The sequence below is a fragment of the Enhydra lutris genome, unplaced genomic scaffold, assembly GCF_002288905.1.
Source record: "Enhydra lutris kenyoni isolate GAN:26980312 unplaced genomic scaffold, ASM228890v2 scaffoldscaffold13, whole genome shotgun sequence".
In the NCBI taxonomy this organism is placed as follows: Eukaryota; Metazoa; Chordata; class Mammalia; order Carnivora; family Mustelidae; genus Enhydra; species Enhydra lutris.
In genome coordinates, this window is record NW_019154097.1 from 32,875,042 (window position 1) to 32,888,366 (window position 13,325).

General features: G+C 49.7%; 1 protein-coding gene across 11 annotated transcripts in view; it reads left to right on the forward strand.

Moving 5' to 3' along the window:
* The window catches only part of LOC111145697 (dynamin 1), a 45,535-nt gene that overhangs the window by 16,969 nt on the left and 15,241 nt on the right, over positions 1-13,325 (forward strand). For 8 of the 11 annotated variants that reach the window (XM_022500810.1, XM_022500813.1, XM_022500817.1 and 5 more), the window contains exons 8-11: positions 43-178; positions 390-457; positions 1,568-1,706; positions 10,248-10,334. In XM_022500810.1, coding sequence (XP_022356518.1) covers positions 43-178; positions 390-457; positions 1,568-1,706; positions 10,248-10,334 — 430 coding nt within the window. Of the gene's footprint in view, positions 1-42; positions 179-389; positions 458-1,567; positions 1,707-3,295; positions 3,435-10,247; positions 10,335-13,325 lie in introns of all 11 variants that reach the window. The other 3 variants (XM_022500812.1, XM_022500819.1, XM_022500820.1) reach the window with 1 other exon arrangement.

Consider the following 13,325-nt stretch of genomic DNA (forward strand, 5'->3'; position numbering starts at 1 on the left):
GGCTGCAGCCTCCTCACACCATCCCACTCTCTCCACCCCCAGGATGGTCCAGCAGTTTGCCGTGGACTTTGAGAAGCGCATTGAAGGCTCAGGGGACCAGATCGACACCTATGAATTGTCAGGAGGAGCCCGCATCAACCGGATCTTCCATGAACGCTTCCCCTTTGAGCTAGTCAAGGTAGGACAGTCTCCCCAGGGCCCCGGGGCGGGGGCGGGGGTGGGGAGGTGGGGTGGGACGCTTTTGCTTAGGACTACCCACCCTACCCCTCCCCAGGACTTTCACAAATACCTTTGCTGACCTGGCGCCCAACCCTGGGGGGGTGGCATGGGTCTTGGCCTTCCGGGAAGCAGGAAGGCCCTGACCAGCTATTACCTGCTCTCCTACACAGATGGAATTTGATGAGAAGGAGCTCCGAAGGGAGATCAGCTACGCCATCAAGAATATCCATGGCATTAGGCACGTATTGGGACCGGGGAAGGGGGCTGAGCCCTGGAAGGCAGGGTGTCTGGTGCCAAGGCACAGGGAGAGAAGTGAGCCGCCCTCAGGAAGGACCAAGAGCCCTGGTCCCCAGTCCCCTCCACCCTTTCTGGCTCCCAGCTCAAATAGGCTTGGGCTGGGGGAGGTGGACTGGAGGCATGGGCCACCCCCTCCCTGCAACTTGCTGTCCTCCTTTGCTGTCCCTGGAGCCAGGGCCTACAGGCTGGACCAGCTGGGCAGAGCCTAGGACATAGGTGGCCGGGGAAACATCCTCTAGGCTTGGACCTCCTGCACATCCTCAGGATGAGACAGCCTCCCTCAGTCCTCTCCAGGAGGTGCCAAACCACTGGGGAGGGCCTGGGATGGAGCTGCTAGTAAATGTCTGTGTCCTTTTAGGATGGGACAGGGCCTCTCAACCCTCCAGACCCTCCCGTAGTCTCATTAGCCCCAAGTGGGCCCCATTCCACATCACTGCCCTCCTTCTAGCCAGCCTCATGGCCTTTGGAACAGGAAAGGGGACTAGAAAAAGGACTCTTCCTTAAAAGCTTAACCCCCTTCAAGGACCGAGACCCACACTGTTCATTCAACAAGAAAATTTAAAGCACCTGCTATGTGCAAGGCAGTGAACGAGACCAAAATATCCCTGCATTTAAGCAGGTTCAATTCCAAGGTTTGGCATGGAAATTACAGACTGATAACTGCATTGGCCTTGACACAGAAAAAAAAAAATCTCTCTCCTGATCTTAAAATAAAATGTTTTATCCCCAGAAAGGCTCTTAAAGAGAACCCAGTTTGGCAGTTTTCATACCATTTCTGGCCATAGCACCTTTTGTACGAACAGAATTTTCAGAGGAAGCAGGACATACATGACTATAAGCAGACTGTGTCTTGCCCCCAAAGAGCGTTAGTGGAAAGTCCTTCATTAGAAACCCTCCCACCCGTTTTACAGATGAGAACACTGGCGCCCAGAGAGGGGGAGTGGGAGGACCCCAAGGGCAGAGTTCAGGGGGTCGGGCGGGGCCCTGGCCTGGCACTCCTGGCAGGAGCTGGCCTGTGACACTGTGCCCTTCTCCCGCTCCGGGCGTTCAGAACGGGGCTCTTTACCCCAGACATGGCCTTTGAGACCATTGTGAAAAAGCAGGTGAAGAAGATCCGAGAACCGTGTCTCAAGTGTGTGGACATGGTTATCTCGGAGCTAATCAGCACGGTTAGACAGTGCACCAAGAAGGTAACCCGGTGGCCCGGGCCAGCCCCCCCCACCTCTGCCCCCCTCCTGCACCGCTGCCAGGCGCTCCTTCCCCCACATCCCCCACCACCTCCTCGGTAGCATGTACAGACCTCGACGGGGTGGGGGAGGCAGGCCACCAAGGACCAAGACAGGGGGCCTCTCTGAGGGGGCCTTACCCACCCCCTGGCCCTCAGATGTAGGGATTAGACATTGATAAGACAGGTGTGATGGCGACTCTTCATCCTCCGAGCCCACCAAGAGCTCCCCCAGCTCAGGGAGAATAGGCCTGGAGGGACCCTGAGCCCTCTTCCAGCTTTGGGGGTCCCCTTTGGGGGTTCCAGGGACCCCACAGGCAGGTGAGATACAGGGCCTTCTGGATGGCTAGAGGGGTGCAGAGGACCCGGGCCTAGCAGGTACCCTGACTCCCCACTGTCTTTCATCCTCCCCATTCTCACCCCAGCCTCACTCAGGACTCTCACTCAGGACCTTCCTCTTCCCTTCCATCCACATCCAACCTTCCAGGCACAGAGCCCTCTTCCATCTGTTATGTCATCTGAGCTTCACAGAACCTCCCAAGGAGGACAGGGCAGGGAGGATGGCACCCATGTCATAGCAGGAAAACTGAGGCTTTGGAGATCAAGTGACTTGTCCCAGGTCATATAAGTTAGTAAGTGGCAGAGCTATTACTCGAAGCCAAGGCTTTGGACTCCAAATCCAGTACTTCTTTGATTCCACGCTCAGCCTCCCTTCCTTTCCTCTCCCCACTGCTGCCCTGGCCCCTCTCTACCACCACTTCCACTCTTTCTGTCTTTCCTCTTCTCTCTTTCTGTCTTTCCCAGCTGAATTCCTCCAGACCCTTTTGGAGGAGAGGCAAAGGATGCCCCTTGTGGAGAAAGGGAAGGGCAGGAGTAGAACAGAGAGCTGGAGAGTGGAGGTCAGGCAGCTACGCAACTCCAGGAGGCATCATCTGCACCATGGTCTATGCACATGGAGCCCCCTGGGGTTGTGCAGTGCACAGCCTGGGCAGCTGGATGCAGCGATCCTGGTTGAGGTAGGGAATCATGCTAGGCTTTGGAGCCAGGATGAAGTGAATGCAGGAGATTCTGGCAAACCTTGAATTGAACAGAACGGGTGGGTGGGGTTCTGGCCTGGGACCCTTAGGAGGACCCAAAGGCTGTGACAAAGATAGTATTGGAAAAGACAGAGAGGGCTGGCTCAGTGTAGCTGAGGAGTAGGGGTGTGGGGGAGACCCAAGCCCTGGGGAGAGGATCTAAACTTAGGAAGGGGCCTTGTTTGGAGCAGGGGTTGGTCCCTCAGAAGCCCCCCACCCCATATCCACAGAGTCTTGGGGGATACTTGGCAGCTCCTGGGAGGTGCCGACCCCGGGTGGCGGTAGGGAGGGCCGGTCCCACACTCATATTGTCTTCTGTTCTCTCTCTCTTTCTCTGTGTCGGTGTCTCTCTCTCTTCCCCCATGCCCGTACCATCCTCCACTCCCGAATCCTGGCTCTGCTTGGCTTTCACTCCCTTCCTTCTCCCCACCTGCCCACGGCTGCTCCTCCTGTCCCGTCCCCTCCTCCCCGGGTGCAGGACGGGCCTCTTCACACCTGACCTCGCTTTTGAAGCCACAGTGAAAAAGCAGGTGCAGAAGCTCAAAGAGCCCAGTATCAAGTGTGTGGATATGGTAGTCAGTGAGCTCACGGCCACCATCAGAAAGTGTAGCGAAAAGGTATGACGGCCACCAGGGCGGGGCTGGGCCTGGCTGTCCCTTCCTCATGGCCATGGCCTCCCGTGGGCAGAACCATCTGCTGAGCAGGACTGACAGCCTCTCCGCCACCCACGTGGACCTGTGCTGGCTGGGTGACTCTGGGCCCTTAGGTTTCGTGCCAGCCTCTAACCCTGGGTCTGCTTACACTTAACGACCCTTTTAGGCCCCCATCGCTGCTAGAAGACTTTGCTCCAACCCGAGCATCCTCAGCGGTCCCTTTTCACTAAGAATGACGGTGGTGACAACGATGAGAAGGGGATGGCTGGTATTTGTTAAGCAGCTATTATGGGCCAAGCACTGAGCTAAGTGCTCATCTTTGTTAACTGACTTAAGCCTCCCAACAGCCCTGAGAAGTGGGTAATGTTATCCCCATTTTACAGATGAATCAACCGAGTCTCAGAAAAGAAGAGCAGAGTGGGATTCAGAGTTAGGGAAGTGGGGGAGGGGTGGATAGATCTGGGATCCGGGCCTCCTGGGGTGGGGGAAGCCAGCCCAGTTCCTCAAAACCAATTGCCTTAAAGCATCTTGGATTACTCACTTTATGGTAATCCATATGCATTCGACAGGGCCAGCCTCTTTTGGGTCTGTGACCTTTTTAAAGGCCTTCTTCCTATTTGTCTACCTTTGGGCATTCTGAGGATTTTTAGCCAGATCGTCCGAAGGCAGTTCTTCCCCGGGGAGTGCATGAGAATCAGGTGCCTGGGGGAGACTTTCCAGGATTCCAATGCCCCTGCCCAGCAAAGCTGATTCAGAATCTCCAGGAGAGCCCAGCCTCTCCTATATTTGAAAAACCTCTCTATGCTGGGCGGTGGGGGCACTTCTGCCTTAACTGTACGTTGCAAGTAAGTTTCACAGGTTTCGTGGCTCGTGCGTAATCAGTCACGTGCACACCTTCCCTTATCCTGTCTCACTTTGCCCACTTATGTGGTCAGAAAGCAAATTAGCATCCACGCCGTGCCTTTTCCAGGTGTAATAAAACCCGGGCCGGACTCCCCACTGGGTTAGTACTGACCGAGGCATCTGGGTCACCGTCCCACTGCCCACTGAGTTCTCGGCGACACAATCTTTTGTTACACTTTAAAAAACACCGAGTTTATTTTAAACTGCCTTAAATCTCTTTACAAACGAAGACGAGATATAACTACATTTTTTTTTAACTTTTGCTTTTCATTATTAAAACTAATACCTTCTCAATTCTAAACACTGGGGAAATGACAAAGCTTAAAAAGGCAGCAACCCTCCCTTCCCAGGAAGCCACTACTGAGATTTTTGTATGTTTCTTGCAAGTATACGCCTTTAAAAAAAAAAAATTGAAATGATCAGTATTAATTTTGTTCTGATCGTACACAATTGTTACAAAAATACTCAAACAGTACAGAGAAAGCAAAGTCCCTATAATCGTACAACCCTAAAGATAAGGACTATTAGCTTCCTAACTAATTACAAAAATACACCAGTTTTAACCTAAATGGAATCATACTATACACACTGATTTCAGAACTCTTTTACTGAGCAATATGTAATGGAATCCTTTACGTAACTGCAAGATCTACCCTTGAGCTGCTGAATCATAGTCCACTGTAGAAATATGCCTTGATCTATATATCCAATATCCTACTGACATTGCCATTGTTTCAAACTTTTTTTTCTTTTATAAACAGTGCTGCAGTGACCAACCTTACAAATGTATTTATAGTACGTACCTGCTATTTCTTTTTTTTTTTTTTTTTTAAGATTTTATTTATTTATTTGGCAGACAGAGATCTCAAGTAGGCAGAGAGGCAGGCAAAGAGAGAGAGGGGGAAGCAGGCTCCCTGATGAGCAGAGAGCCCGATTCAGGGCTCGATTCCAGGACCCTGAGATCTCATGACTTGAGCCGAAGGCAGAGGCTTAACCCATTGAGCCACCCAGGTTCCCCTGTTTCTTTTTTTTTTTTTTTAATAATTTTTAAAAAAGATTTTATTTGTTTATTTGACAGAGAGAGAGAGAGAGAGAGCACAAATTGGCAGAGCGGCAGGCAGAGGGAGAGGGAGAAGCAGGCTCTCTGCTGAGCAGGGAGCCCAATGTGGGGCTTGATCCCAGCACCCTGGGATTATGACCTCAGCCGAAGGCCGCCGCCTAACTACTGAGCCACCCAGGCACCCCTATTCTGCTTTTTCTTTAGGGAAAATTTCTAGAAAGACAATGGCCAGTCAGTGGATATGAACATTCATGATTTGGGTAACTTCCCCACTTCCCCAACATTGTCCTATTCCTCCTAATTTTTTTCCCTTGTCCTTTTCCCTCTAAGGGTTATTTATTTATTTTGAGAGTGGGGGAAGGGGCAGAGGGAGAGAGAGAAAAATAAAAAATCCCAAGCAGGGGCACCTCAGTGGCTCAGGTAGTTAAGCATCTGCCTTCGGCTCAGATCATGATCCCAGAATCCTAGGATCGAGCCCCAAGTCGGGCTTCCTGCTCTGCGGGGAGCCTGCTTCTCCCTTTCCCTGCCACTCCACCTGCTTGTATGCGTGCTTGCTCTCTCTCTGTATTAAATAAATACATAAAATCTTAAAAAAAAGAAAGAAAGAAAGAAAGAAATCCCAAGCAGACACCCTGCTGAGTGCAGAGCCCAACAGGGGGCTCAGTCTCATGACCCTGAGACCATGACCTGAGCAGAAATCACAAATTGGGCCCTTAACTAACTGAGCCACCTGGGCACTCCCTCCAAATCTATTTTCTTTTTCTTTTTTTTTTTTTTAAGATTTTATTTATTTATCTGACAGAGAGAGAGATCACAAGTAGGCAGAGGCAGGCAGAGAGAGAGAAGAAGGTAAGCAGGCTCCGCGCCGAGCAGAAAGCCCAATGTGGGGCTCGATCCCAGGACCCTGGGATCATGACCTGACCCGAAGGCAGAGGCTTAACCCACTGAGCCACCCAGGCACCCCCCAAATCTTTTTTCTATACATAGGTTTATTTTCCTTGTTAGGTAGCCCCACTGTGAATATATTAGCATCCTGCTTTTTCTTTTAGTAACACACATTGGGGGGGTATGTTACATAGTCTACATAAACCTTTTTTAGTGGTTGCGTGATATTCTACTGAGCAGATTTGTCATGATTTATGTAACATGTAGTACATGTTTTTCTATTGGTGAACATTTTTTTTTAAGATTTATTTAGAGAGAGAGAGACCACGAGCAGGAGGGGCAGATGGAGAGAAAGAATCTCGAGCAGACTCCACGCTCAGTGTGGAGCCCGATGTAGGGTTCGATCTCATGACTCTGAGATCAGGACCTGAGCCAAAACCAAGAGTCAAACGCTTAACCCACTGCACCACCCAGGCTATTTAAATTGTCTCTGGTTTTTCAATATTATAAATAATCTGGCAAAGAACATCCTTAGTAATCTCTACACCCAACATGGGGCTTGAACTCATCACCCCAAGATCAAGAGTCACACACTCTACCGACTGAGCGAGCCAGGCCCCACTGAACATCTTTGTCTATACAAAAATCCTCTTTCTCTAGGATTTTTTCCTTAGGATAGATTCTTAGAAAACTGATTACTAGAATCAAACATTTAAAAACTATGAAACAATCTGCCGAATTGCATTCCAAAGGAAAGCAGTAATTATCATAAATGGTAACATTTTGGAAACAACCCAGATATCCATCAAGAGGGGATCGATTATGTAAAGTATCATACAGTCAGTGGCAGACTATAGCTATTAAAAGAGCAAGATATATTTATTTCCATTCACATGTCCCTCCCCAGTGTACTGTAGGAAAAGAGCAGGTTTCAAAAGACAATATAGTATTTGGGGGAGGAAATGGTATGTGTGAATAATAAAATCCCAAAGACATAGTCATCACATTGCTAACCATTATGTTAAGGGAGGGCAAGGAGAATAGGAACTTTTCCATTTCTACTTTGCAAATTTTAGTCTTGCAGTGAGTCTAGATTTTTGTCAGCAGGAATACTGATAACCAAAACTTTAAAAAAGAAAGCTTATAAATTCTAAAAAATAATGTTGCCTTTTGATGTATTGAATGAGTAGTAATGATTTTTTTTTCTTTACATGGCAAAACTTCACCCATCTTCTTTATTTTTTTCTTCCCCAAGTCTTTTTAAGTTTACCCAGGCACCTCCCAGAGGCTTCTAAATAGTCCATTCTAACTCTTCCCGGGCCTGCTGGGATTACAGCTTTCCTCTGGATGAAATCTGGAGTTTAATGTCCCCCGTGGGGTGTGCTGCTTAATCCTTCCTCCCAAGGACGCTAAGAGGGAAGGCGCTGTTACTGCCCCATTTTCCACATGGAGAAACTGAGGCTCGGGGAGTTTGCAGTCACTTTCTTTTTTTTTTTTTTTTTAAAGATTTTTTTATTTATTCATTTGACAGATAGAGATCACAAGTAGGTAGAGAGACAGGCAGAGAGAGAGGAGGAAGCAGGCTCCCCGCTGAGCAGAGAGCCCGATGTGGGGCTCGATCCCAGGACCCTGGGATCATGACCTGAGCCGAAGGCAGAGGCTTTAACCCACTGAGCCACCCAGGCACCCCTGCAGTCACTTTCTTAAGGAAAGTTGGCAGGGCAGGGGCTGGCTTTGAAACAAGAGTCATGTGGCTCCCGGGCCTGCATCCTTGGCTACTCACTCATGGGCTCCAAGCTGACCGCCCCTACTCAGCCAAGGACTGGGAGAGAAATGTTCCATTTTAAAAACTGGCTAAAAGTCCTGGAAAGGCTCAGAGACAGCCAGAATGGAAAAAGATGCTCAAAGGGAACAGAACTTCTCGAAGAGGCTAAGGCCGCCCTGTCATGTGTGACACACGGAAAATTTGACAAATGTAAACATCCAGAACCAGTGGGAGAATTGGTCATGTTCTTTACCAAACTGCTCCCCCTTCCCTCCTTGCCCACCTCCCCCCTCCAACACACCCCCCCCCGCCCCGCCATAGCCCTGCCCTGGGAGGAAGCACATGGGACCACCTCAGAGGAGGTGACTCAGTCCTGAATGTCTACCCCAAGTTGGAGACTTCAAGGACTACAGCCCCTCCTTGGGCCTCATGGGGCAGCGGGTCCACCAGGCCCGTCCAGCCAGTGTTTGTTTGGAAGCCCCCGGTCTCGCACTACATCTCCCCCCAGGTCCCTTGTGTTTGACCACATCAGCCACACCTTGGCATAGCCATGGGATGGTCGGGGGTGAAGGGGGAGGATGAACCATCTCTCACGTCTGCCTCTCCTGGGCATCCAGGGTGCCACTTTCTTCCCCATCCTTCTGCCTTTCCCATGCCCCTCGCCCCATCTCCTTGGCTGCCATCTTGCCCTCAGGATCACGACCTGTAACCCAGGCACACTAACCTCCAGGTCTCTTCCCACATAGAGGTGTTCACCTCAGGGGCCTGACCCAGGCGTGGGAAGAGGAATAGGACTGGTTCAAGATTTGCCGGACCCGGGTCCCACGTGACAACCAAGTGGGGAGGGCAGGCCAGCAGGACTTGAAGTTCCTGTGGGTGGTCTCCCCATCATTCAGCTCAGCGAGGCCCCCTCCCCAAGGAAGAGCTGGTTTCATGAGCCAGAGGGGCTGGTGTCTACTCACCCTGGCAAGGAGGGCAAAAACATCCATTCTTCATTCATTCTCTCATTCCTTCAACCTGCCCTCTCTGAGCCGTGGCTGTGTGCCTGGCCTGCCCCTGCCCCAGGGCAATGGCAATCCAGTTGTGGGGAAGGGAGCCACAGAGAGGCCCCTAACCTAGCTCTTGGGGGTGGTCAGGGCGGGCTTCCTGGAGGAGGTGGCATCCAACAGTCTTGTAGGAGAATGAAGCAATGTGGGCTTTGTCCAGAGTCCAGCTGAGATGAGGGTAGAGTTCATAGGAAGAGGGAGGAAGGTTTCGAGGAACTTCCCCTTCCTCTGCCTCAGTTGATAAAAACTGGAGGGAAATTGGTACTGGTGAGCTCCTACCCCAAAGGAGTGGGGTAGAGATAAGTTGGCTGGGCAGATGCCGCTGGGGATGATGGTGCCAGGCCGGGGCATGCAAAGGGAGGCAAAACTGGGTGGATTCTACCAAGAGGGCCCGGGGTCCAGCTAGGCCCCCACGGGGTACTGCTCATGCTGCTGGGACCTGATTCCGCATGCCCCACCCCCACCCGATGCCCTCGCATGCCTTACCTGTGGCTCCTGCATGTCCTGTATGTGCCTGCTGGTCTCCCCCACCCCCTCCCTCAGCTCTGACAAGGGCTATTGCCTGTCCCCAGCCTGACTCAGGAGGCCAGCTGGCACCTCGGGCCCTGCCCTCCCCAGATTCTTCCTGGACAGGAATCTTGAGGCTGTTCTCTGCCTGATTCCCCTCCTGACTGTCCCTCCAAGCCTTTGGGAGGACAAGGATTAGCTCTGGGGGTCAATGAAAGCTTTGGGAGCAAACGGACCCCCCACAGAAGCCTCCATCCAATAGTCTGTTTCCAAGATGGCTGCCACCAAGATGGCGGAGAAGGCTGGGCCCCATGGCATTTCTGCCCATGGGAACTGCCCTCCCCCCGAAGGTGCCCAAGTAGGCCTGGAAGAGGGCCTGGAACCCCAAAGACCCTTGAATTGCCGTTTGGAACCCACACTTGAGGGAAAGGGTGGCCATGGCTTGGTGCCTTCAGCTTCCTGGGACCCCAGGCCTCTCTTCCCCTCATCTCAGGCCTTCTGTGTGTCCTGCCACCCCATGCCCCTGGGTCCCTGGATTCTGGTGGGGTGGGGGTGCTCCTCGCCAGTGCCCCCCTGTGTACGTGGCTCTCTCCCCTCCCACCCCTCCCCAGCTGCAGCAGTATCCCCGGCTGCGGGAAGAGATGGAGCGCATCGTGACCACCCACATTCGGGAGCGTGAGGGTCGCACCAAGGAGCAGGTGAGCCCTCGGCACTCTGGTGCCCACCCCCCACCCCCACCCCAGCCCCCAGCCCTCCTCCTTCTCCTTCCTATTTGCCTCTTCTGTCTCAGTCTGCTTTACACGTTCTCACCTCATACTCTCTGCTTCTCTAACTTTTTTATTGTGGTCGAATATATAGAACATAAAATTTGACATTTTCACCACTTTTCAGTGTGGGTCCAGTTGCGTGAAGCACATTCACCTGTTGTGTGACCATCACCCCCGTCTCCAGAACCTTTTCATCCTCCCCAAACGAAGTTCTGTGCCATTAAACAGTGACTCTCCAGCCCCTGCCTGCCCCCAGCCCCTGGCAACCGCTGATCTCCTTTGTGTTTCCGTGAATTTGACAACTCTAGAGACCTCATATTCGTGGAAACTTACAGTAACTGTCCTTTTGTGTCTGGCTTGTTTCACTTAGCATGGTTTGCGCAAGGTCCAGCTAGACCACACCAGGTGTCACGGTTCCCTTCTTTTTTTAAAAAAAAATTATTTAAATTCAATTAGTTAACATATAGTGTATTATTAGTTTCAGAGGTAGAGGTCAGTGATTCATTGGTTGTATATAACACCCAGGGCTCATTACATCCCGTGCCCTCGTTAATGCTCCTCACCCAGTTACCCCATCCCTACACCCCTCTCCCCTCCAGCAACCCTCAATTTGTTTCCTATGATTAAGAGTCTCTTATGGTTTGTCTCCCTCTCTGATTTCTTCTTGTTTTATTTTTCCCTCCCTTCCAGTATGCGCTTCTGTTTTGTTTCTTAAATTCCACACATGAGTGAGATCATTTAATAATTGTCTTTCTCTAGTTTGACTCATTTCGCTTAGCATAATAACCTCTAGTTCCATCCATCTCGTTGCAAATGGCTAGGTTTCATTTTTGACGACTACATAATATTTGTGTGTGTGTGTGTGTGTGTGTCTCCCACATCTTCTTTATCCATTTGTCTGTTGATGGACATCGGGGCTCTTTCCATAGTTAAGCTATTATGGACATTGCTGCTATGAACATTGGGGTGCGGGTGCCCCTTCTGAATTTCCTTCCTTTTTAAGGACTATCTGAATGATATTCCATTGCCCAAATAGACTTTTATTTAGTCATTTATCAGACATCCATTCCTTCGTTCACAAACATAGTCACTGAATGCTGCCTCTGAGCTGGGAGGAGCAGACGAGCCTGCCTCCTCATAGCCCACACGAGGCCCATAGACAAGTCCTCTTACTTGTACGTTTCTCTATCATCCTTCTGTCTGTACCCACCCCTGGCTCCTAATTCCTAACCTCCATACTAACATGCCCCTTCTCCATGACAGTGCTGTCCCCCAGTCGTTCACAACTTTGTTCGCATGTTGTGTTTTTGAATCCTCATTGATCTCTTCAATTACAAAAGTGATAAATAATAAAATATTCAATCGGTATAAAAGTAATTAAATTACAGGTAAAGTGTTCCTTCATTCACTCTTCCCTGCCCCTGGTTCCTCCCACAAAATAACCATTATTAACAGTTTGGTATGTTCCCTTCAAGGCCCAAGCATTTTGTTTTAAGATCTTACTTATTGGGATGCCTGGGGGACTCAGTCGGTTAAGCATCTGCCTTCTGCTCAGATCATGATCTCAGGGTCCTGGAATTGAGCCCCACATTGGACTCCCTGCTCAGTGAAGGGTCTGCTTGTTCCTCTACCCTTCCCCCCACCTCTTGCACTCTCTCTCTTAAATAAATAAGATCTTTTGAAAAAAGGTTAAAAAATAATTAAAAAATCCAAAAAAGATCCTGCCATATATTTTCCACTTTTAAAAAAAGATCTTATTTATTTATTTGAGAGAGAGAGTGAGCAAGAGCACAAGTCAGGGGCAGGGGCACAGGAAGAGGGACAAACAGACTCCCTACTCAATGGGGAGCCAGACCTGGAGCTCCATCCCAGGACTCTGGGATCATGACCTGAGCTGAAGTCAGCCACTTAACCAACTGAGCCACCCAGGCGCCCCTCGGCATTTTTTCCCGAGACATATACACATTCCAGTTTCCACCTTAATCTCCAATAACCACAGTCCCGCTGTGTGTCTTGCCTTTTTTCTCTAAAGTTAATTGTAGTAGCTAACATCTGTTGAGCACCCATTACACGTCAGACATGTGAGCTGCCTCATTTCATCGTGACTTCGCCGTTCCTAGGAGGCAGACACATTTCATCTGCAGAACTGGAGGCTCAGTGAGCACAGGTGTATTATGGGGAGCAGTGGGGCTTGGGTCTAAACCCGGCGGTGTGCATCGGGAATGTTCCTCTGGTCACAACTCAGTTACAAATCCCACCACTCTTCCTCGTTTGCAAAGGGAATCTTCCAGCGCCGGAACCTAGAAATTGTCCTCATTCTTTTGAATATTGTAGAATGAGTTATTGTTCAGAGGATACCATAATTTATTTCACCTTCTGATGGCCATTAGCTTGTTTCCAGTTTTTCTCCATTACAAACTACACCACACTGAACATATATCTTTGCTCACTTGGATGAGTTTATCTATGAGACCTACAATACATATTATATATACAGTTCTAGCAGTGAGTAAGCGCATTTTAATATTGTTAAATGTTACCCAATAACCCTCCAAGATGGTGGCCCTGATTTGCACTTCCACCATGAAAATCCATCTTCCCACAATCATGGCCACCCTGGTCATTACCAATATTTATTTTTAATTTGATAGGTTATAAAAGGCTCTCATTGTTTTAACTTAGATTTCATTATTAATGAGGGTGAACATTTTTTACATATCCTTATATATTATATGTATTTTCTCTATGGATTACCCATTCGTGTTCTCTGGCTAATTTGATTTGTGTGGCATGTCTCTTTCCTTTATTGACTTGTAGGAACTCTTTATTTTTTTATGGATCCTATTATTGAAGGCTTGGTTGATTTATTATGGGTTCTATAAGTGCTATAAGTATGTTTCTTCCAGCCCTTCGTGCATTTTA